The 23597-nt window shown below is 37.7% G+C and overlaps 1 protein-coding gene across 3 annotated transcripts in view; it reads right to left on the bottom strand.

The window, feature by feature from the left end:
* dgkaa (diacylglycerol kinase, alpha a) overlaps window positions 1-23597 on the bottom strand; it is a 52234-nt gene that overhangs the window by 6518 nt on the left and 22119 nt on the right. For all 3 annotated transcript variants that reach the window (XM_053482424.1, XM_053482426.1, XM_053482425.1), the window contains exons 4-18: window positions 19825-19939; window positions 19367-19441; window positions 19232-19281; window positions 17881-17955; window positions 16121-16237; window positions 11328-11445; window positions 11153-11241; window positions 8950-9060; window positions 8702-8800; window positions 8550-8624; window positions 8322-8395; window positions 6861-6935; window positions 2448-2533; window positions 1874-1963; window positions 55-215 (exon numbers count right to left, since the gene is read on the bottom strand). In XM_053482424.1, the coding sequence (XP_053338399.1) occupies window positions 55-215; window positions 1874-1963; window positions 2448-2533; window positions 6861-6935; window positions 8322-8395; window positions 8550-8624; window positions 8702-8800; window positions 8950-9060; window positions 11153-11241; window positions 11328-11445; window positions 16121-16237; window positions 17881-17955; window positions 19232-19281; window positions 19367-19441; window positions 19825-19939 (1410 nt within the window). The remainder of the gene's footprint in view (window positions 1-54; window positions 216-1873; window positions 1964-2447; window positions 2534-6860; window positions 6936-8321; window positions 8396-8549; window positions 8625-8701; window positions 8801-8949; window positions 9061-11152; window positions 11242-11327; window positions 11446-16120; window positions 16238-17880; window positions 17956-19231; window positions 19282-19366; window positions 19442-19824; window positions 19940-23597) is intronic.

Here is a 23597-nt window from a genome sequence, read left to right as displayed (position 1 = left end):
CTAAGCTCTAGGCTAATGTGTGATGAGTGATTTTTTCCCCCCTCTCTCTCTCACCACTCCGATGGAGAAGTAGTTGTTAATGATCTCATAAGGCACGGGGTCCCCTTTCTCCTGACTGTCCTCCATCACCACCTCCACACTCCAGCGGTCCATCATAACCGGCGTGCTGAACTCCAGCTCCTTCAGGATACGACTCAGGTCAACGCCATCATAACCTGCAGGCACACAGCGCATCAATCCTGCTGCTGTACTCTATACTTTATTATATAAAGCATGCTGCAGGACACTGTACACACAGTACTGAATATACTTATGTTGGTTTCTAAATAATACTGTATGTGGTTTGTTATGTGATGTGTTACTTTCTCTACTGATATGGTGGCATTTTCTGTAAACTATAATTCTTTTTAATATATTATCTATAATAGAATGAGCTGCTGATTCAAGATGATAAATAAAAAAAACGATAATAAAGATTTAAAATAAAATATTTTTTTAAGGAAATTATATATATATATATATATATATATATATATATACATATATATAAATGCATAAATGCTAAGTTTCATTATAAATAGCTTTTAGATGGAAGTTTGGATAAAACCAAAGCTACCTTCAAGGGGAACTATTTTTACAGGAATACATTAAACGTAAGATGTGGGAGTGGTAACTCTAAACATCTTGTACTCCACACTATGAGAGCCAAAATAAGAAAAAAAAAAATCCATTGATTTGGATTTTATTTGCAAATTTATTTCTTCTGGTATGTCCTGGTCCCTCTGCAGAAAAACAGCCCCAAAGCATGATGTTTCCACCCCCATGCTTCAGTAGGTATGGTGTCCTCCAAACACAAGTTCTATTTTGGTTTCATCTGACCATATGACATTCTCCCAATCCTCTTCTGGATCATCCAAATGCTCCCTAGCAAACTTTAGACGGCCAGGACATGTACTGGCTTAAGCAGGGGGACACGTCTATCACGGCAGGATTTGAGTCCCTGGCAGCGCAGTGTGTTACTGATGGTAGCCTTTGGTCCTAGCTTTCTGCAGGTCATTCACTAGGTCCCCCGTGTGGTTCTGGGATTTTTGCTTACAGTTCTTGTGATCATTTTGACCCCACGGGGTGAGATCTTGCGTGGAGCCCCAGATCGAGGGAGATTATCAGTGGTCTTGTATGTCTTCCATTTTCTAATAATTGCTCCCACAGTCGATTTCTTCACACCAAACTGCTTACCTACTGCAGATTTCCAGTCTGGTGCAGGTCTATAATTTTGTTTCTGGTGTCCCTTAATAGCTCTTTGGTCTTCGCCATAGTGGAGTTTGAGTTTGTGACTGTTTGAGGTTGTGGACAGGTGTCTTTTATACTGATAACAGATGCCATTAATACAGGTAACGAGTGGAGGACAGAGGAGCCTCTTAAAGAAGAAGTTACAGGTCTGTGGGAGCCAGAAATCTTGCTTGTCTGTATGTGACTAAATACTTATTTTCCACCATAATTTGCAAATAAATTCTTTAAAAATGTGATTTTCTGGATTTTTTTTCTTATTTTGTCTCTCATAGTTGAGGTATACCTATGATGAAAATTACAGGCCTCTCTCATCTTTTTTTAATGGGAGAACTTGCAGAATTGGTGGCAAGTTTCCTCTTTGAAAATAATTAGCCAAATGATTCTGTATAAATAAATAACTGTATAAATAAAAAAATGATGGAAAAACTTTCAGTTCAACAAAATAAAAAATATAGCTGCTGTGAAATTATTACCTGAAATAAATTAAAGATGATCTAAATAACATTCAATTTTTTTTTAAATCTAATTTGATTTAATAATTTAAACATAAACCTTACAGAAGCCTCAGAGGTGATGTTCTTACCTCCTCCCCATCGAAGGCATCGCGCGAGGTCATTTCCTGTCCCGAGAGGAAGCACACCCACTGGGGGGCGCACCGGCAGGTTGGCCTTATCTACAAGACGATTAGAATAATGACCATCACATCAGCATAAAATCAGGCTATTTTAGTCTGCGGTGCTGCACTTGAATGATGATCAGCTGGATATTCAGCGCTTTTCTCCTGAGTTGTGTAAGATTGGATGATTATAATCATTTGGGGAGAAATCATGAAATAATTACAGTATGAAAAAGCTGTAAAAGGGCTCTTTTCTCTCAGTCGTGACAGGCACTACAAGAGCAGCCACTCTATATTTAACCCTATCTCAAAGCAGACGTCCTCTCATTTCTTTTACCTCAAACAGTCCATATGTTCAGAGTGAATAAATGGTAATGTAAGTTGGTCAGTAATATATACTGTACACCGCCATCATACAGTATAGCATATAATATGACTACAGGGAAAACCTGCTTCCGCCATCTAGTGGCCATATCAAGCAAAGGTTGTTATCATATTTACAGTATTTTAAATAACATTAGCAAAAAAAAGTCATTCTAACCTATGGCGTCAAGGATCCAGCCCACAGTCCCATCACCTCCACATACTAATATTCTGTAGTCCTGAAGATCCCTGAAGAAGCTCAACCTGGGGAGGAAACAAACAAAACAAAACAAACTACAGTCAGATTTATATATATTTAAAAAAAAGATCACAATTACGTATCAATCACCTTTCACAACTGGAGACAAAATCCAGCAACAGACTCTCCATGGAACTAACAGAAAGTTTAAGGAGGAACTCTTCACCCGGCACACAAAGAGAGTAGCTAAATCGAGAACCCTATTATGCACAACCAGAAGGTTTTCCTATCAGAGATAGTCTAAATAAAACCACCCCAGGAGGCTACAGTGGTGGCCACAACTGGAACAGTTCTTGCAAGACCAGTATTATCAAGTGCATTTGCAAACCCCATCAAGCACCGTGATGAAACTGGCTCTCATGAAGACCATTCCATGAAAGCAATACCAAAACCTACCTCTGCTGCAGAGGAGAAGTTCATTTAGAATCACCAATTAACAAACAGCACCTCAGATTAGAGCCGCATGAAGGCTTTACAGAGTATAAGTAGCAGGCAAATAAGATTATTGCATATTTTCAACTCCTTCAGCATTTATTTTAGAAGGTGTGTCCAAATTTTTGACTAGTACTGTATCTTTTGAATGAATTATTAATGAACCCATAATGCCAGAAGTAAATCCTTCTGATTGGCTAGAATAAAAACCCACAGAAAAACCAGTTCTTTATGACTTCCCTCCATGCACTATACTGTGTATACACTGTACTCTGTATTTGTACTTCTTGTCTCACAAGTGTATCACACTTTTGTGTATTTTGCACGCCTGGTTGGCACACTTGAGCGCTTCATTTCATCACTGCATGCAAAAAGGCTTGGCCGACCTTGCAAAACGTAACCACTGAAAATTTAAGATATGAGCTGCAAGGGGGAATTTTAAAGAACGCTCTAAAATACACAGAACATGGTGACTTGGTGGGAATGGTTTATAAGCAGCTTGTTGCTTTCGTTTTCTTTATCTTGGCGACAGGAAGAACGTGCATTGAGCTATTTTGTTCAGTGCCAGTGTGTTGTATATCTACCACCACCACTTGCACTTCCTTCTTGATTTCCAGGCGTTCCTCTTTACTGCAGCCGGCAGTAACAATCCGCATGTAAAATACGGATAAGTCACTGGACTGCAGTGTGAAAATTTGAGGTTGAGTGCTCCTGACTCCACTTCAGAAAAAATGTTTCAATATGCTGGACTTAGCAAAGACTCTTACAAAACAACGGACCTCTTTTTCTCCTGAGATAATGTGAACTCTATCTAATTTGGAAAGCCATTTTTGGGAAGGCATGCTAATTTATTGCTAATTTATTAAAGTCACCTTGGTCTAATTTCTTTCATTCACCGTCTACTGTATACCACTTATTCTACTGTATAAAAGGGGCCTGGAGTCTATCCCCAGGGACTCGGGGCACAAGTTGGGAGAACATGCTTACTTCACAAGCACGGGGCGAGATACTGTATGTACCACAGTGTAAACCATTAGGCCATGTGCAACCCGTTTATATATTAAACTTTTAGCCTTGGCTAATCTCAGGTTAGACTGGAGTCAATTCCAGTAGCTAGTATAATCGGCTTAAAAAGTTGCAGCTTATTGTAAATACCATGAACCCTAATTTTTAAAAATCAACTGTACAATTACTTTGACACATAAAAACATGACACACCAATTTCACCACATTAGCACGTGAAGCCCCACACCACATATTTTGGAACTGCTTCTCATCTCATGCACCGTATAAAACAGCGTAAAACACACTCGGAGAGAAGCGCTTTCCACCCCTTCTGCCTGCATGCTCAAGGATGCTCAAGGAAGACAAGCACTCATTCATCACCTGGAAATGACTTTTAACTTTTTAATACTTAAACATAAACATATTTTGACCTTCACTTCATACATTTGTGGCTGGTTCGTTCTGATTTTAATTGACTCTATGTTTCTGGCACTGTGTCCATACTTTCAATTAAATATAATAATGTATATTTAATAATTAGGATTAATGTCATTTTAATGAAGATTTTTTAGTAATATTTTTTAGTATGCTGCGTTTGCTATAAATGTCTTTAAAGGGGTTTACCTTGCAGTATTTCTTAGTTCGACTTATAAATTCTACCTTTGAACCTTTTTTTTTATTTTATTTTGTGTTTAACTATATTAATGCAGTGTGTTTTGTGCACATCATCATATCAGTGATATTAAACATGACAAAACTTCCATTTAAATTTTTTTGCAACAAATCTGTTTACTACAAGAAAAGGGGTGATGTTTTTCTTACTATCACATAAACTGGAAAAGTATGCAGAACTTAAGTACCAAAAAAAAAAAGGAAAAAAAAATTAAGTCATGTCTTTTAAAAAACACGTTTAAGAATATATGGTTGTGTTTACATGTTTGCTCTGTTAGTCATTTTTTAGACACTGCCTCCTACTGCTCCCCTCAGCACCCTGCTAGCATGCTAATCCCACAGCTTAGAAATCACAAGAATTTATTACTAAAACAAAAGAAGAATGTGTGTAACCATTCTCACAACAAGTCAGATTTGGCATGTTTATAGGACTATTTATTGTGTTTGTGAGTTGTGTCTTGATAGTCTTTGCTAACGCTTCCTCTACTTAGCATGCTAGCTCACCACTTTTATGTTCAGGAATGAGAAAAGCGGGTTGGGCTCGTAGACTGAGCAAAAAAAACTTATTCAGCTCCACTTGCTAACTGAATATAGACCAATTTTGGGAAATTTTTCACCTTTAAAAACTATGCTAACAAACTTTTGGTTTGTTTGATTCACTTCCATGAGAAACACTGCAGGAACATTTTTACAATATTGACGATGACTTAAATATTTGCTCTATAGATAGATTTGAAAATAGTGAAAATAGCAGAATAATTAATGCTTGGTGTGAACAATATTACAATAGAACAATATTAGTAGGAAAATTCCACAAGAGTTATACCTGACCACTGGAAGTCTTGAATTCATATGTTTGGTGTTTTCATTAAATTTTTACAGTACCAGTGCAAGTACCCATCGTTGACAGTTAAAGAGTTCGTTGAAGTAGGCAAAAGGTTGAAACAAAAAATAACCTGATCAGCTTTATTGCAATCAGTGATCTTATTATTTTAGACATACTGTACATGTCTGTCTGTCTTTCTGTACGGCAGAATTCTCCAACATTGCCTTAACTCAACCTTTTGATTTCACTTATGGTGCAGGTTAAACTTCAGGCAGATATCGAAGTTCTGAAAAAGGTTTATTAAATTCTGTCCAGTGGTCAATTAAGATGCGCCACCATTTGACGCATGCACAGCTGTCAAAACTTGCAGTTTATTATCTGGCCCATACTATAACTGTCCATGACCTCCCTTTTAATCAACATTTTGATTTCATCTACAGTATGGCGCAGTTTTAATTTCAAGCAAATGCAAAAGGGCATGCTGTGGTGATCCTGTGACTAGTTTCATGTCCTGCAATGTATGACACATAATAATATCAATGAAAGAACAAGTCCTAAACAATGTACAGACAACACTTTTCTTTTCTTTTGGATGAAAAACTGAAATTTCTCCAGGAAGAAGGAAGAAACCCAGACATCAGACCTATTTACATGGGACTGTTTTTTCCAGGATAACGTCTGTAATCAATTTGCATTTGTATATTCTATGATAAAGCTCTTGCATGCAGATGTGTAAATTAACATGGGGAAACCACACTTCCCCTGTGAACCAGGATGTGTGTGTGTGAGATACATGGTGACATTTTCAAGAATTTATTTTTAGAACATGATTTTTACCAACTGTATCAGCAACGATCTATTTAATCAAATCAACTACGCAATTAGCAGAGGAGACTACTATAGAGGTAGAGGACATGATAGTGATGGCGTTCTACAAGCCAAGGGCAACACATGTAATAGAGAATTTAAATAAATACAAATTAAATGTCATATGTGACAGTAGTGTTATTGCATTAACAATTAATTTAAAAATGTGTTTGATGAAAGCTATGCTTTGATGAAAGAAGTTATAGTAGTCAAATTGTGAACTAATATTTGTCCAGATAATCTGTATGATGGATGGAGGTGTGGACAACAGGCTATGCTTTTAAAGAATTACAGTAGGGAAAGACAAACTTATGACTCAATTTTCCTGACAAGTTTACAAAAAAAGTGCCTAAAAAAGGAAGCGGCCTTAGGCTGATTGGTTTCATGAGATTGAAAATAAAAATATAAATACAAGTAAATAAAATTAGATAAAATGAAAATAAATTATATAAAAATGACAAAATTAAACAAACTCTAATAATAAATAAATAAATAAATCAACGCCACCTTGGATGAAGAAAGATTCTTACCCTGGTGCTGGTCCACCATTGTTGAGGTTAAAAACCTGGCGGGGGTTTAGCAAGTACTGGAATTTGCGCAGAACTCTAAAACAAACAAATAAAATACATTCTTTAAACACTGGCCTGAAAAACAGCAGTGTAGCTGCCATACACATTAGATATCGGCCATTTGATTTGTGATAAGTGATATTAATGCAACTTAAATTCTGCTTTTTGATTGGAGATTTGTTAAAATGATGTAGATTTTTAATCCATGAAGCTAAACAAAAACTTTTTTTTAAGTGAAAGCATACAACATTTTTTGAAATCCCAATCGGCGACTGCGTATGCGACAAAATAGGCAAAAACAAGTCGATTATTTTCTGACAATCTCACAGTGTACACTTTTTTCTTATCTACTGTATAAGACCCTTATAATTTATTTATCTATTGTTTTGGTCCAACAGCATTTCCCATGAAATATTTTAACATACTCAGTTGCACAAAACTATTATGACTCAGTTCTTTTCAAAACATATGCAGAATTTCCTAAAGTTTGTCCTAAAAGGTGCAACATTTCGGTTCAAAGAGCAAGACCAGTGTCACTTTTCTAGACCACGTTTATGTTCCTACTTCTTCGAGTAAAGACTTTCTAGTGACACTTGACATCTAAGCACAAAGAAACATGCAAATGAGCTGGTCAAAGGGACGATACGCCCCCAAAACATTTACATTTATGTTTTACATTTACGTCTTCCACTTGCCAGGTGAGACATGTTCGACATCTTAAGCTTGCATTGTTTGTTTGGGACTGGAGCTACGATGTAAAACACTCGCTTCAATAGAAACACCTTTCCTGATGCACACAATTTTGGTGGATAGGTTACAACAGCGGAGGACCAAATCGGGTTTGACATCTGTCAGCTAAGTACAAGGATCTGAGAGTTACAGTGAAAAAACATGGCATTTCTCCCCAACCTTCAACGGTTGAGCTCAGTTTAGCTTGTTTCACATTTATAACTTGCACTGCTGACACATAAATGAGTTCCTATTAAAGTGCATGTGAGTGTATAGCCAGTAATTTAACATTGTACAAGTAAAGACAGGAATAAAACTTTTTGTGTAGATTTACTTATACCATGCCAGTGTTTAAAAACAAGCACATCTGTCACCGTCCAAGGTGAGCGTGTGATGATGTCATACTGTACAGTTTGCACAATGTTAAACTGTCGGATTCTATTCCTGGAAAGCTACGTTAACCTTGCAGTGTTGGTGCATGAATACACGTCAAACAGCAAACACGCCTTCTCTGATGTATTCGGTCATATGTATTCTACTAAACACTCTTTAGGTGTTTCATTTACCAATTTAAAAAGCAATAAGCCTCTTAAGACATCTTTCTTCCCTTCAATACACAGTATGGACTGTCTAAGAATTTGATGCAATGCTAGTGAAAGTCGTTTGAGAAGAACGTGTCGGACGTGGTCTCACCTCTCACCCTGTTTGCCTCCACTCTTAGGGTTCACAAACACCAGAAGGGGATGAGTGTTAGGGATTGGAATTACCTGCGTAAACACAGCAAATACGTAAAGTGTTACAGCTCCATTTATAAGAAATCCTGGTTTGACTTGAACGCGCCTCGTTAATAATCACGTGAGCTTGAGAAGGTCCAGAGCAAGCAGGTGAAGAATAAAAAAAGTGTAATTAAGCACGACTCACCTGCAGTACCTGTCCATCAGGTGTAGTGTTGTACTCAGTGTCGTCTGCTCCGTTCTTCACACAGTTTTGCCTGTCCTGAAGAACAGGAAGAGTGAAATCCTCAAGTAATTAAACATAAAACCGAGAATCTCACATCTGGAAAATCACACTACCTTAATGACGGGGTAAATGGCCCATGGAGGTAAAATGTGGTCTCTCATTGGGCCGCAGTTACACTCTGTAGGCTCCTGGTTCGCGCACTCGTTATGGCGCTAATACAGAAAGTACCCAAAAATAAATAAATAATCAACTACTTAAAACTTTTACATCATTGTCAACATCAAAAATCAAGTCTTTGGTAATTATTTATTACGGTTTAATATCTGATGCCATTTTTTTATATAGTAAAGCTGAGTCTTACAGTAGTATGGCACCACACACAGCTTTTTCCATGTAAACCCTTAATCTTCTTCTGACACTTGTCACACTTTCCAGACTCACAGTTCCCGATCACCCAGTCATGGACCGAAACCTGGGTCAAACACACACACAAGGAAAGAAATCATACCATTTTATAAATATGCATTATTGGATTTTAATACTAAAGACAAAAACAGGACCAGGCAAGCAGTGTTTTCCCGGAATGCAGTCATTCAAATCAACTTTCCAGAAGTCATTTTATATCGCCATGGCAACCCGGAGCACAATATTGGAAATTAAAAGGAGTCAGCGAATCTGTTTTTCGCTGGAAATTTTATCATATCATCGGCCAAAAAAAATTAGTCTGTGTTTTAGTGCTATATCACCAAATGGGTGAAAGGATTTCCTGGGAATTTCCCACCCGCATCCTTTCTGAACAATGTGCCGTCTATTTGTCTATCCTGGCAAAATCCCCCCTGTTAATGCTGAGCCCCTGCTTTAATTTATTATAGGCTTTTATACAGTACAATGGTGTTATGTTTTAAAACAAGTAAAAAGATCCTTAGGGCAAAAGTGATTAAAGCTCTAAAAAAGACATATTACAAGCTAGCTAAATGTTAACTACAACAATAATAATATTAATAATGCATTTTATTTATATAAGCGCCTTTCTGGTCACCCAAGGTCACATTACAATTCAAACTCATGAGAAACAATCGGTAGTAAGTGACATTAAAACAATAACAAATGAAACAAGATAGATTATCATAATCTTAAATATTTCAAATGACAATTCAAATAGAGATTTACAGTAAATAGAGGTTTTAAGTGGATTGCAGGAAAACCAAGTGTTTATTCCATTTAAGCAGTTGGTGAGACAAGAGCATGGAAGAGCAGAGTCAGGCTTTGTGGAGATATAAAGTTGTGCATCATCTGCATAACAATGGAAATGTATACTGAATTTTTTTAAAGATGTGACCAAGAGGGAGAGGATAGATGATGAACAGAAGGGGGCCAAAGACAGAGCCTTGGGGAACACCACAGCTGACTTGGAAAGGCTGAGAATAAAATTCTTTAGTTGCTTATATGCTTAGATTATCTTCATATATATATATATATATATATATAAGTCACTAGGCTACATCTAATATCTTGGCTATTAGATGCAGTGTTCTGTCCTCATATTACACACTATACAACCAAAAGTATGCAGACACCTAACCATCAAACCCATATAAGCTTGTTGAACATCCCATTAAAGATTAATTTGTTCTGTTACAATATGCTCCACTTTTCTGGGAAGGTTTTTCACTAGATATTGACGCAAGCCTGTGATCATTCAGATACAAGAGCATTAATGAGATCTGGGATGCAGTCGGTGTTCCAGTTTGTCCCAAAGGTTTTTAGTGGCGTTGAGGTCAGGTTTCTGTGTAGGACGCCTGAGTTCTTCCACTCCAATCTTGGCAACCCATGTGTTCACAGAGCTGGCGTTGTGCCTCTTGGATACAGTGAAGGGAATGCTACAGTTTAGAAAGTTATTCTACACAACTGTCTGGTAAGAGTTTGGTGAGGGTCAGGTGTCCACAAACATGCTGTGCTGTTTTATTTAAGGCTGGCTAATGTCTATTTTCTTGCTGTGTATGGAAAGTTTCCTTGATGTATAATGTTTAATTTTGATTGGTTTTGTCAGTGATTCCACATCCTGATTTTGAAAAGCTCGTCAGCCATTCACACACAATAAAAGGGGCCTGGAGCCTATCCCAGGAGACTTAGGGAACGAGGCTGGGTACACCCTGGACAGGGTGCCAATCCAGTGCAGGGCACACACTCATTCACACACTATGGGCGATTCTGGGAACACCAATTAGCCTAATCCGCATGCCTTTGGACTGTGGGAGGTGAACCCAGGCCCTGGAGGCGCCATATACACAAACTGATTGCTTCTGTCATGTGGTTTATAAATAAAAGCTGGTATTAGCATTAATCCTCTCCTGCCTGAATGCCAGCATCACTATCAACTAAAATGCTAAGATTTATTTATTTATTTATTTTATTGATTTTATATTAGAAAACACTTTTTTTTTTTTTTGGATATGCATTGTAGGTTTAAAGTTTGGAAAATATATTTAGACAGACAGAGACTTGGTGTGTTTCTATATATTGCTATGTGCAGTAATGCACAGGCATGTCTGGAGTAATCTTACCCCTGCCTCCTTCTTGGATTTGACGTAGGTGCGAGTGCATGGAGCCGGATTCCTGTTGGCGCAGCGCCCGTGCACTGTGTACCTACAGCCTGCGGGAGAACAGAGAGCTGCTGATGAAACGAACACTTTATTTAAAATAATTAGCTGATTACCGGCGAGCGTGCGAGTTACTGACATGTGCAGCAGAGGCCCTGTTTGCGCAGCCCAAGCAGCATGCTCTGACACACGTTACAGTACACCGGCTTGTTAAAATGCTTCATCCTCCACAGGTGCTGCCCATCCGTCTGAGTCACCTGCAAAATTAGATTCGATAAGACGTACAGAAGGTATCAATTAACCTTCTTTAACAACAGCTCTGATACAGTAGCAGCCCCAAGTCAAGCAGGAATCACAGTTTTATATTAATTTGCTTCAGTTGTATGTGCTTGTATGCCGAACCCTCCACACACACTTAATGTCTTTTTAGAACTGGTATATGTAACATCAGTGCATTAAAGTGACACATTTCTATCATACATAAATCTTAATTTAGACATTCCTATGACCGTGACCGAGGTTACCATGGTAACAGTACGGTACAGTGCCATTGAAAAAAAAAAAAGTATATGCCCCGTGCTGTTTTTAAAAAATGTCTAAGTCACACTTAAATGAGTGTTCAGATCCGTAATCAGATTTTAACATTACACAAAAACAACCTGAGTAAATACAAAATGCAGATATGTAAATACAAAATACTAAATTATGGTTTCAATTACTAGGGGTAAAAAAGCTATCCAAATCTTACCCCCTTGGTAAATCATGAATGAACTATAATTAACCACATTGTTTTGAATGCTGAGTCATTTTTTTTTTTTTTGCCACACCCAGGCCAGATTACTATGGAGGACTAAATAAATGTGTAAATAAATAAGTAAATATAGAAATAAATAAATACATAAATACAATATACCCTGGAAAATTGCAAAATGTATTCCTACTTTTGTTTATTAACATATTTCAAGATTTATTTATTTCTGAATTTCCACATTTCTTCATTTATTTATTTTTGTTTTGTCACATTTCTTTATTTATCCATGTTAGATTTTCCACATTTTTACATATATTTATTTCTGCATTTCCACATTTCTACATTTATTTATTCGTCGCTGTATGCTGATACGGTAGGCGGTCCCAGCCTTAGTCGAAACCGTGATTGGGCCGCAGGACACCTCAGACAGAAGCGATCGATCTAATCAGCGTGATGCTTTTTAGTTATCTCAGCATCAAGCTGGAATAAATCGTCCATTAATCTTTCGACACGATATAAAACGTAGTCATTTGCTACGAGGTTCTTAATTTAATCTGTTATGCGCTAAAATGCCCCCCCACATAATCTCTAGGAAATATTATAATGGAACATAAATTCATATGTTTATTATTATCGCATATGATATTACTATTATAATGAACCCTAGGCACGTGACAGCCACTGAGACCATTAATACAAATTCTCAGATAATGTTTATTTTGTGACACATTTATGTTGCAGGGGTTTGTCATGTAATTCAAAAATGTTTACATAAATAAATATTGTTCATGATGAAAAATTTTAGCGCATAACACATCGGCTAATGATCTTAACTTAAAAAATACGCCATAGTTGCCAGACAGCAGTCATTACAACCCAAGGCATTGCTAGTTGAGTCGAAACAATCTCACTTCATTTAACCAATCACAATTTCGACTAAGGCTGGGACCCCCTACCTTACTTATTTAATCCGCATTCATTTATTTATTTATTTATAATGATGTCATGTTTAGTCCTTCATAGAATACTACCACACCTAGTGAATCAAGAAATCACCTAAAAGAGAAAAAGAAGAAAAAAAACTAATTCTTACGGCACTTTATGTGTGCAGTATTTGCAATTTCTGCAAAATCTGACAGTAGACACATATAATATAACCCAGGTTGTCAGATTACATAATTTCCTGGAGTGTCATGATTTGTAGGAACCAGACGTACCAAGTAACAAAAGTACAACTACTCCATCATTGTACTTGGGTAACTTGAATCTGTACTTTTCTTGAGTATTTTCCATATTTACTTCTTTGCTACACTTTTTTTTTCAATTTTTGTATTTTCTAAGTTAACTATAAATGTGTACGCTCTCACTCACACCATATCGTGGACCAGGGGTAGCTCAGTGGTTAAGGCATTGGACTACAGTTCGGAAGGTCCCAGGTTCAAACCCCACAACCACCAAGTTGCCACTGTTGGGCCCTTGAGCAAGGCCCTTAACCATCAATTGCTCAGATGTGTAATGAGATAAAAATGTAAGTCGCTCTGGATAAGAGCGTCTGCCAAATGCCTAAATGTAAATATCGTGACTGAGCTACATCCTATCTGGGAAGGACAAGAACAAAACCCATTCCACCCATCCTAGGGTACCAAAATGACTGGCAGGTCATAATTAAAGCACAGATCGGTTAGTGCGCCAAAGTGATTGACGATTACCTTTTTGGCCAACAAATCCCTCCTACTTGGTCTCTGGGCTACAGTACATATTCTCCTGGATTGCACAGGTGATTGCACTCGTCAAAGTAAGATTAGAAGCAATCTAGCTAACAAACTATTATACTGAGCAAAGCAACTGGTGCTTGCAGTATGCTCATGTTCAATCGTGTAGACAACTTGCATTATACAGGGTAAAAACTAGCTAGCCAAGATACCAAAATAATATAAAAGAGGCTGACAATGCTATCCATCATTCATTTAATTACTCCACTACATTGGGCTATATTCGACCCATTACTTTCCAAACCATTTATTCTACACATGCAGCTGGTAGATCTACCGCATGACTGTTTCACCAACCAAAATGTAATCAAAACAAAAGTTTCCGCATCTTTCTTAAATTTCGCGGAACGCCCATAACCCCATGCTGCTACTGGTGGGATCGTGCAGTTAGCGTACAGTACAATCGTGCGGCGACTATAGAATGCTTTTTTCATGTATGTGTGATTATATGTTAACTTTAACTGTACATATAATGTTATCTTAACAGGCTATAAATATATAAAATATATTTCAGTACAGCACGTGTTGTACATTTTTATGCATCCCAAAAAATATGATGCGTCCCTGACATCATACTGTATACAGTACAAAGCATGTTTGGCCTGCAAAAGAACAGCTTCATACTGCGCCGTCTTCTCTATCTGCCTAAACAGACCGTTTCATCATATATACATAAAAGTTAATAAGGTACTTTTACATGCAGAGGAGTAAATGTTTAGCCATGTATGTACTTGTACTTTTACTTGTGTATTGAGTTTAAGTACTGGTAGGCGCACTATTCATATTACACCCTGCAGTACGCCTGGATGATGCAATCTTATCTACACCTAATCGAAATGTTACCGCATGACATTCAGAAGAGTTCAGTTTACTAAAAGAGATCTCTAAATGTTTTTTTTATGACTTTTAGAGAGTGAGTGCATTCAGATATGAAGCTGACACTTTAAATTACAGTCAGATTTATGGAAAGTAACAACAAAAAAAAATCCTTAATGTTAATATGGTGAAGTTTCTGTATAGGGAGAAGGGATTTTCATATTTAATCTTTATGGAAGGAGTCTCCAGCGTCAGGGCTTTTTAACACTGGACAAACAGATTTGTAGTCACCTTTTTTTATTATTCAATTAGCAATAAGAGAAGCTGGTAAAGGAATGACAAGTTTACAGCTGTTATAACACAAGTGATAACAAGTTAGGTTTCTTATCGACGTCCTACGTTTTCCTAGCATGACTTTGAGACATGCTGTTAAATGGAGAAAAAAAAAAACAGGAAAGTAACGGTTACCTTAAAATTCCACATAACACACCACTTCGTCACTGATTGTTTTCCTATTACAGCCTTTCCTGTCTCGGTTCATTCTTTACGTATGAAGTTAATGTGAACTAGACGTAGGTGGGATTTCAACCACGAACACAAAGCACCGTGTTACAGAAGAGGGACAAAAAGCTTGTAATTTAAGCTCATTACTCATTGAGGTCGTTAGTCACTTTGCCCACAGTTCCATCCACACATCTGGCTTTCAATCATCAATCATAACTCATCGTCGCAGTGTGGGTGCGCAGACACAGGAGACGTTGGACAATTTTATTTATTTGCGCGTGGTCCTATTTATAGCGGGTTAGTTACTAGAGACAGTTGCCAGTTGAAATGAGTCAGAGAGGGGCCAGCTTCAAAACAAACCCAAGGAGATATGAAACTGCAAACAACCAAAATAAACCCCGAGCAGGCCGGCGAGAGATAGAGAGAGAGAGAGAGAGAGAGAGAGAGAGCACGGTACATCCTCTGCGCTCTGGGATGGAAATAGACTGCGGGGAAATCCCTCCACACGCTTCTCAGTATGTGACCGAACAGGAAGATCTGAGATCTCGGTCACACTCGGTGTGAAAAAACCAGTGTAGCTCGAGTGTACTACTAAGCATCCACAATGAGCCGTGTAGTGTAGCGTTCTGGGAAAGTACTTAGCCCGGGGAGGGCGGGGACGAGGCTGTAGGAACGTAGGGAGTAAATAATGAAGAATGTGTAGCGATTAAATACAAGATCGACACCTTTTTATTTACTGCACTATACTTGTACTTTTATTTTCAATTATTTTCATTTTAATCCGCTCTTCTAGCCACGACCGAGATCTGTGACTTTTAGAATTGTGTGTGTGTGTGTGTGTGTGTGTGAGTGTGTGTTCAGTACCACTGTGTAAATGCCAAGTGCAGTAAGCCACAACTTCCTGAGTATTAGCTCGAGAAAGTGGATGTGAAGAGCAGACCCGACACACACACACACACACACACACAATGAACTTCACAGCATTTATTTCAACATTATGTGAAAGAGGAATAACAACATGGTCTTTAGGGAATTGGGAACTGTGTGTGTGTGTGTGTGTGTGTGTGTGTCTATGTCTTTCTGTCTAACCTTCAACCCCAGTAAAACCAGTAGAGGCACGTTGTTCATCCCTCCTTGCACCCACTCGTCCAGCGACACTGTTCCGCTGCTGTCCGAGTCGATCGCGGTCATCATGTCCTTCAGCGCCTAGAAGGCAGAATGTAAAACTATTGTGTGAGTGTGTGAGTGTGAGTGCGTGAAGTTGTGTATCAGTGTGGGAGTCGGATAAAAAATTTAAAACAAAAAACGCCATATTTTTTTAATCTATTCATGTGTTATTATCCTAAAACAATCCTTACACACTGCTCCCATCGCCACTGACTCATCGTACATCAGCATGTCACAATCACAACAAAAAACCACTAATGTTTCAAGTCAGTGTTTTTAACAGAAGCCGACCGTACGGCGTTGTATAACAATTACACGTTAAAACATGACTACAGTTTTAAAAATGGACTGGAGCTTCCAGTGCCGGAGAAGCGTTAGCCTTGTGGCCACCGTGTGAAAACCAAACCTACGAAGCAGACAAACAGTTACAGAACGTCTCAGTTTGTAAAACACATTTCAGCTACGGAGCAAAGAAAGCGCATTGATGTCTGGTATGCAAACTTATTTCACAAAGCTCTAACCTCAAGGTTAGGTCTAAAGAAAGAAACCCAAGTACTCATGCGTGTTATGAAGATACGCTACACTTTCCGGCAGCATCTCACACACACACACACCAGAGGTGTCAAGTAATAAAGTACAAATACTTCGTTACTTTACTTAAGTAGAAATTTTGGGTATCTATACTTTACTGGAGTAATTATTTTTCAGCCGACTTTTTACTTCTACTCCTTACATTTTAAAGATAGCCTCGTTACTCCTATTTTATTTCAGCTCGTCATTTAAAAAATAAGCAAAAAAAAAAAAAACCTCTGGATAAATCACGCCATCCGGATGGAGCGAATTTGATTGTGGTTGCATGAGAAGTATAAACATACCATTCCGACACCCTATTGGTTGGTACGTGATCCATCGCACCTGCACATGACGTCACGTCACACACTCCAGCAAAGACGTTTGAATAAAATAGCATTTTCGGTTGATAAGGTTTATATACATAATATATATGTAATAATCACTTGGACTCATCATTCATTCCGACAGCACTAATGTTTATTGTAGACAACCATACGAGGGTAATTGTTACTAAGCCTGCCCTGGGTGCACTAATTTTCTTGTATGTTGCTTGGATGTACATTTACATTTCAATAAAGGTTGCTGATGACATGACTTCGAAGTTTGACTTTTTGCACCATTAAAATACTTATAGGCAACTAGTTATCATATCTTCTTCTCCATAAAACATGTTAATGCTCAGTAGTACACATATATGGTTCTTTAATGTATTTGCATTGTACTAAAATGCATTCTTTTTCTCTTGCCATATACAGTATCCCAAATCACTATGGCCGTTAAATAATACAACAAAAAAACAACACCACATTTTTCTTTTCTTTTTTTAAATGAGTTGTTAGTGCAGTATATAGGCCCGTGGCACAGCCTAAGCTTTTATCCTTAATGCTTTTTCCCCCCTCACGTTACTTTTACTTTTATACTTTACGTAGTTTTGAAACCAGTACTTTTACACGTTTAATCGAGTTGATACTTCAACTTCTAAGTCTTTTTAAACCCTACTATCTATACTACTACTCAAGTAATGAATGTGAATACTTTTGACACCACTGTGTGTGTGTGCAGACACACACACTCACACACACAAAAGAAGAAGAAGAAGATAGACTCACAGGTCTGAGCTCTGACACGTCCCAGCCCAGATAGTCAGCTGCGTGCATCATCTGAGCGATAATCCGGTCCACTTCCTGTAACAGCAAAAAGATTTTATGAAGCTGATTACCACCGCAACATTCATACATCTGATCATTTCAACAACCAAGCAAAAAAATTAATTAAAATCTAATCAGACACCTGATAAACACATTATTAAACAAACACATGATCAAATAACGGACATGATCAAACGAACACCATTAAACGAACACATTCAAAAAACACACAACCGAATAAAAAGATAATCAGATAAACGCCCGATGAAATGAACACAATCATACAACCACACGATCAGATAAACACCTTATTAAACGAACTCATAATCGAAACCATCAGATCAAATAATTACACAATCAAATAAACACGTAATAAAATAAACCACAGAGCAAACTAACACTTGATTAAAAAAAATTCAAGCAAATTAAATCAACCCCAAATAAAATAAAATAATGACCAAATAAACACATAATGAAATAAACTCCTGATTAAATCAAAACCTGATCAAATAAACACCTGATTAAATAAAAACAAGGTCACATAAATTCCTAAACAAATAAACACCCGAACAAACACACTCCTAATCAAATAAAAAAACAGATCTAATAAATTCCTGACAAAATAAACTACGGTCTTAATAAAAACCTGTTTAATTAAACTCCTAATCAAAAAAGCAACAGGTCGAATAAAAACCTGACCAAATACACTCCTAAACACATAATCATATAAACACATGATCAGATAAATGCCAGATTAAACAAGTGCAAAATCAAAACCACCAAACAAATATAATTAAATGGACAAATGCCCAATTCAATAAACACAAGAGTATTTATTACTTTAGTATTTATTATAGAGTAAATATCTAATCAGTCAGACAGAGAGACAGAAAGCTCGACATACAAATGAGCAGACAGACAGGTGCATAAACAGACAGACAGGCAGACAGAGAGGCAGACAGGCAGACAGAGAGGCAGACAGGCAGGCAGGCAGGCAGACAGACAGATGGGCAGACAGGCAGACAGACAGGCAGGCAGGCAGACAGACAGACAGGCAGACAGACAGGCAGACAGAAAGACAGAAAGACAGACAGACAGACAGACAGACAGGCAGACAGACAGACAGGCAGGCAGACAGACAGACAGGCAGGCAGACAGGCAGACAGACAGGCAGGCAGGCAGACAGACAGCAGACAGACAGGCAGACAGGCAGGCAGACAGGCAGGCAGACAGACAGGCAGGCAGACAGACAGGCAGACAGACAGACAGACAGGCAGGCAGACAGGCAGACAGGCAGACAGGCATGACTCACTGAACTGTCCAGGACTCCATTGCCGTCTCGGTCATAGAGTTTGAATGCATCTGATGAAAGAGAGATACATTTTTAGCTTCTTATCCCCTCTGAGTTCGTGGAAAGAAGGTTGTGTTAAAACATGCCAAGACTCACACTCCAGTTTGTCCCGAGGCTGCCCGTCCTCCAGCAGGGAGAAATAACAGGACACGTCTTTAAGGAAGACCTCCCCTTAGAGACAAAACAAAAACAAACAGTGTTTATGGTTTATGGTTCATTAGTCATGTGTAGAGACAGACACTAAAGAATACACATGTAAAAGTGAACCAGATGATTTAACAGGTTTTATAATCTTTTGTGCATGTCTTTGCAATTTCCAGGGTTTTTTTTTTAACCTGTGTATATTTTTCCATAAAGGAAAATTGAAGACCCTTGAAACAGATAAAGTTTAAAGAATTTGCAAACACTGCCAGTTTTGCAGTTTTTAATCTTTTACAGTTAGCATACGTAATAATCTAACCATGATGATGTGCATAAGGATTTATATATATATATAGTGCAGCTTTATCACTGATCTCTTCCTCATAGGACGAATTTAGGCTTCTGAGACTCACCGGCCTCGTCAGATGTCTTGAAGGTGTTGAAGAGGCGCTCGCACATTTCCGGGGGGAACTCGTCCACCTCCAGATACGTGTTCAGGAAAAGACGGAAGCCTTCCCCATCAATGCACTGATGGACAGAGAAGAGGACAATCCTCTGATTAATGAACACAGTAACACACACTCCTCGCACAGTTAAAGTAAAATATAAAGAATTCAAATGCAGCTTGAGATGAAAAAAAGTGTTTTCTTCAAACCACATCCTCATGAATCATTACACCTGCTTATAAGTCTTAAATCTGTTTAAATTATTGTTCGGATTGTTGATTAATTGCTTAAACACAAAATCTAGGTTTATAATGAATATGTCCATTCTAATATGTTTTTTTTTATAGCGAGAAAAGGAAGGAGTCTCCAGTGTCAGAGCTCTGAAACGATAAGCGGTCCACTATTGATAAGTCTTCGTTTAAAAATTTACAATAATAAAAAATTGACTTTACAACCTTTATTGCCAAAATTATCTGGACAGATAATAGAAATTAGTTTTATTTATAGGACAGCTAATCAAAGAAAGGGTTAATAAAAAGAAACAAAAGTCTAGCATAAGTGATAACTGGAGCTGACGTGTTTCATGGACGTTCAACAACATAACATGCAAACATAAATGGTTAAAAAGTATGAATGAAAAATAATAGTCCTTGCCTATTTTTCATGATAAATGAGGACTGTACACTGTTGGACGTAGTGTTTCAGGACAATAGTCAGCTTCAGAAATGTTTTTAATGAGTTTTTATAGAAATAATACCATAATGGTGTCATTATTGATTACGCCTCATTTTCCAAAACATGGAACATAATCATTATTAAGGTTTTGTTTTCTCTTTTCCAGGTATTGAGTCACATTTTGGGAGATTTGAGTTAAGCATACTTTCAGATTCCTGGTTCAATTAACTCCATTTAATTCCAAGTTGATTACTGTACTGTGAGATATAGCTATCGAAAGCATGGTTATGTAGAGGAGCTTGGAATAAACTCGTTAGAATGCTATTTTCTAATATTTAAATGATGATTCTGCGACATATTAAGAAATAAGGAACCCACAGCCTCATTGTCACACCAGGATTTCCTTGCTACCCTTAAAATAACTCAACCAGCAGAGCGAGTTATAAAAAAAAAAAAAAAAAAAAGAAGAATGCTTTTTAATCACAGCTGGAGAAAAAACTTTGAGTTTAGGATTAAAACCTTTTCAAAGATCAAAACAATAAGTCATTTATCAACTAATTATTTTTGGCATTTCATCTAATTAATAATAAAAGACGTTATAATACTATTCGCCCATATACACTTATATAATCATATAATTATTCAATATTAGAATTATTTTTAGAGGATTAGAGTTTTATGTGCACTTATTATCACTATAATCATAATGTTTACAAGCAAGCATTAATTACCAGCAAGAAGTATAAGCACAGTTACAATGCACTAATAAATGTCTTTTTTTTTTTTCTTTTTTCTTTTTTTACCTCTCCTACTCCATTACTGCTCTCCACAGCAGAAAATCTTTCCAGCGTATTTGATTTGGCACAGGTTTTATGGATGCCACTCGCCCTTCCTAACGCAACCCCTCCCATTTTATCCGAGCTTGCGATCTGCTGATGGGAACCGACGTCCCATTCACAGTCCTTTTTTACTCATACAACTGAACCAGCGATGCTCCAATGTGCTCATGAACATGTTACCAAAAAGTTGAAGAGAAACTGAACTATAGCACCATAACATAACATCTGAGCTCCTGAGGGAAGGTGAAGTTTTTTTTCCTCCCACTGGTGCTGCGCTACAAACCCAAACCCAGTTCTGTGTCTCAGCGCGAATGCCGTCCTCTTTTCTGCGAGACAAACTCAAACTTTAAAGCCTTGAGGACACCTGGGCTCCTGTGGTGTAAAAGTGGAAAAAGATGCCGCATGCCACAGAGAATTAGACCCACACACACACACAGGCACACACACACCTCAATGAGCTCAGACATGATGAATTCGGTATGTGCTAAGAAGATACGGCTTCAGCATTGCTACATTAATAAGAATTGAAATCTAAATTATTAGTGGTGATGGTGAAGCAAAGCATCACCCGTATTATCTTGCAACCTTGTTTATTTATTTATTTATTTTTATTCTTCTTCCGTTCGAACTTGTGCGTAATTAGTCCCGTACCATAATTTGGCGTAGACCCATGAACCATTGTGTTGTCAAATTGAGTGGCTTATTCTGGAATGGGGCGCTATGACTTTTTGTATGGGGTCGGGGGGGGCAGCCCAAAAAAAATCCCTTAGAATTAACACCGAGACGAATTCTAGCGCAGAGCAAGAATCGTGTAGAACTCTCAAATTGACCACATTTGAAGTGAGTTTGCACTGCATTAGCTGCTGTAGGTGTTTTGCACGGGGCAATTCTGTATGCAGCTTTGAATGAAGCCATTTGTGCTTTGCTGTCCACTGAGTCATCATATTTTCTTTTCGGCTGGCTTTTCGGTTGATTAGGCTGATGGTGCTGAATCACCTGCTTCTTTGTGGTCCATGTAACACATTTATCCATCGACGTTATTATGCCCACTGCGTACGCCACTGACCCGGTTTGTGACCATGCCGACGTTGTACCGTTATTGACGCACTATGGTTCCACTTTTTCTCCCGGCCCCCAACTGATGTTATTTACATTTACTTGTATTAATGATCAATTTCTTTGTGTGTGATTGTTTAGTTTTGAGTGTACGCTCTTCAGTGTCAATAAAGAAAAAACATGAGTTAGAATAGGTACTTTTTAAAATTATTTTCCATTAATTTCCTCCCGTTCATTGCGCCCCACCTGTCATGTCCCAGGTTCAAACCAAGTTGCCATTGTTGGGCGCTTGAGTAAGGCCCTTAACCCCTTTAACTGCTCAGATATATAATTAGATAAAAATGTCGTTCTGGGTAAGGCTGTCTGCCAAATGCCAAATGTAAATGTATATATATATATTAGGGCTGTCAATATTAACTCGTTAATGTGTGTGATTAATCACATGACCCTAATGACGGGACATTTAATGCGGATAATAAAATGACAGAGGAGACGTCACCAGGTGTGCTGATGGCAAGTTTTATTATAAAAAGCTTCTACATAATAGTTTTGATAAAACCAAAGTTTTGTGCTCAAGCTACCTTTAAGGGAAACTATTTTTGCAAGAATATGTTAAATGTAAGACGTGTGAGCGGTGGCTCAGGCGGCTAAGGCTCTAGGATGTTGATCCTCGGATCTGAGGATCGGAGATCAAGCCCTACCGTTGGTGGGTTTCTACACCCCATAATACCCAGCCACTGTACGCAGTGCCAGGCCCATTTAAAAGATTATAAATTTAAAGAGAATGTGATTGGTAATGTTATAAGATAAAACTGCATAATCTGTTTCCTCTAACCATTTTGTCATGCATCTCTTTTTTATAGTACAAGTGAATCTGAGTCTTTTAAAATTGTGATTAATCAAGATTGATCACAGACTATAACTGTGATTAACTAGATTAAAAAAAATAATTTTAATCGACTGACCGCACTATATAAAGGATAAATGATCTAAATTAAAGATAATGTTTGTTTCTCCAAAACAAACATTCAAAACCTCTTCAAACCTCAAAAATGTATTGCAATAAGTTGCCTTGGAAGTTTGGGTTTTTCATTTTTCAAAATGTATTCTCGATTAAAAAACTTTAAAAAATAAAAAATGTAGAAATGTTCCCAAATGTTCACCGAGGCC

The sequence above is a fragment of the Clarias gariepinus genome, chromosome 22, assembly GCF_024256425.1.
Source record: "Clarias gariepinus isolate MV-2021 ecotype Netherlands chromosome 22, CGAR_prim_01v2, whole genome shotgun sequence".
Classification (NCBI taxonomy): domain Eukaryota; kingdom Metazoa; phylum Chordata; class Actinopteri; order Siluriformes; family Clariidae; genus Clarias; species Clarias gariepinus.
This window is presented reverse-complemented; position numbering and strand designations above follow the sequence as displayed.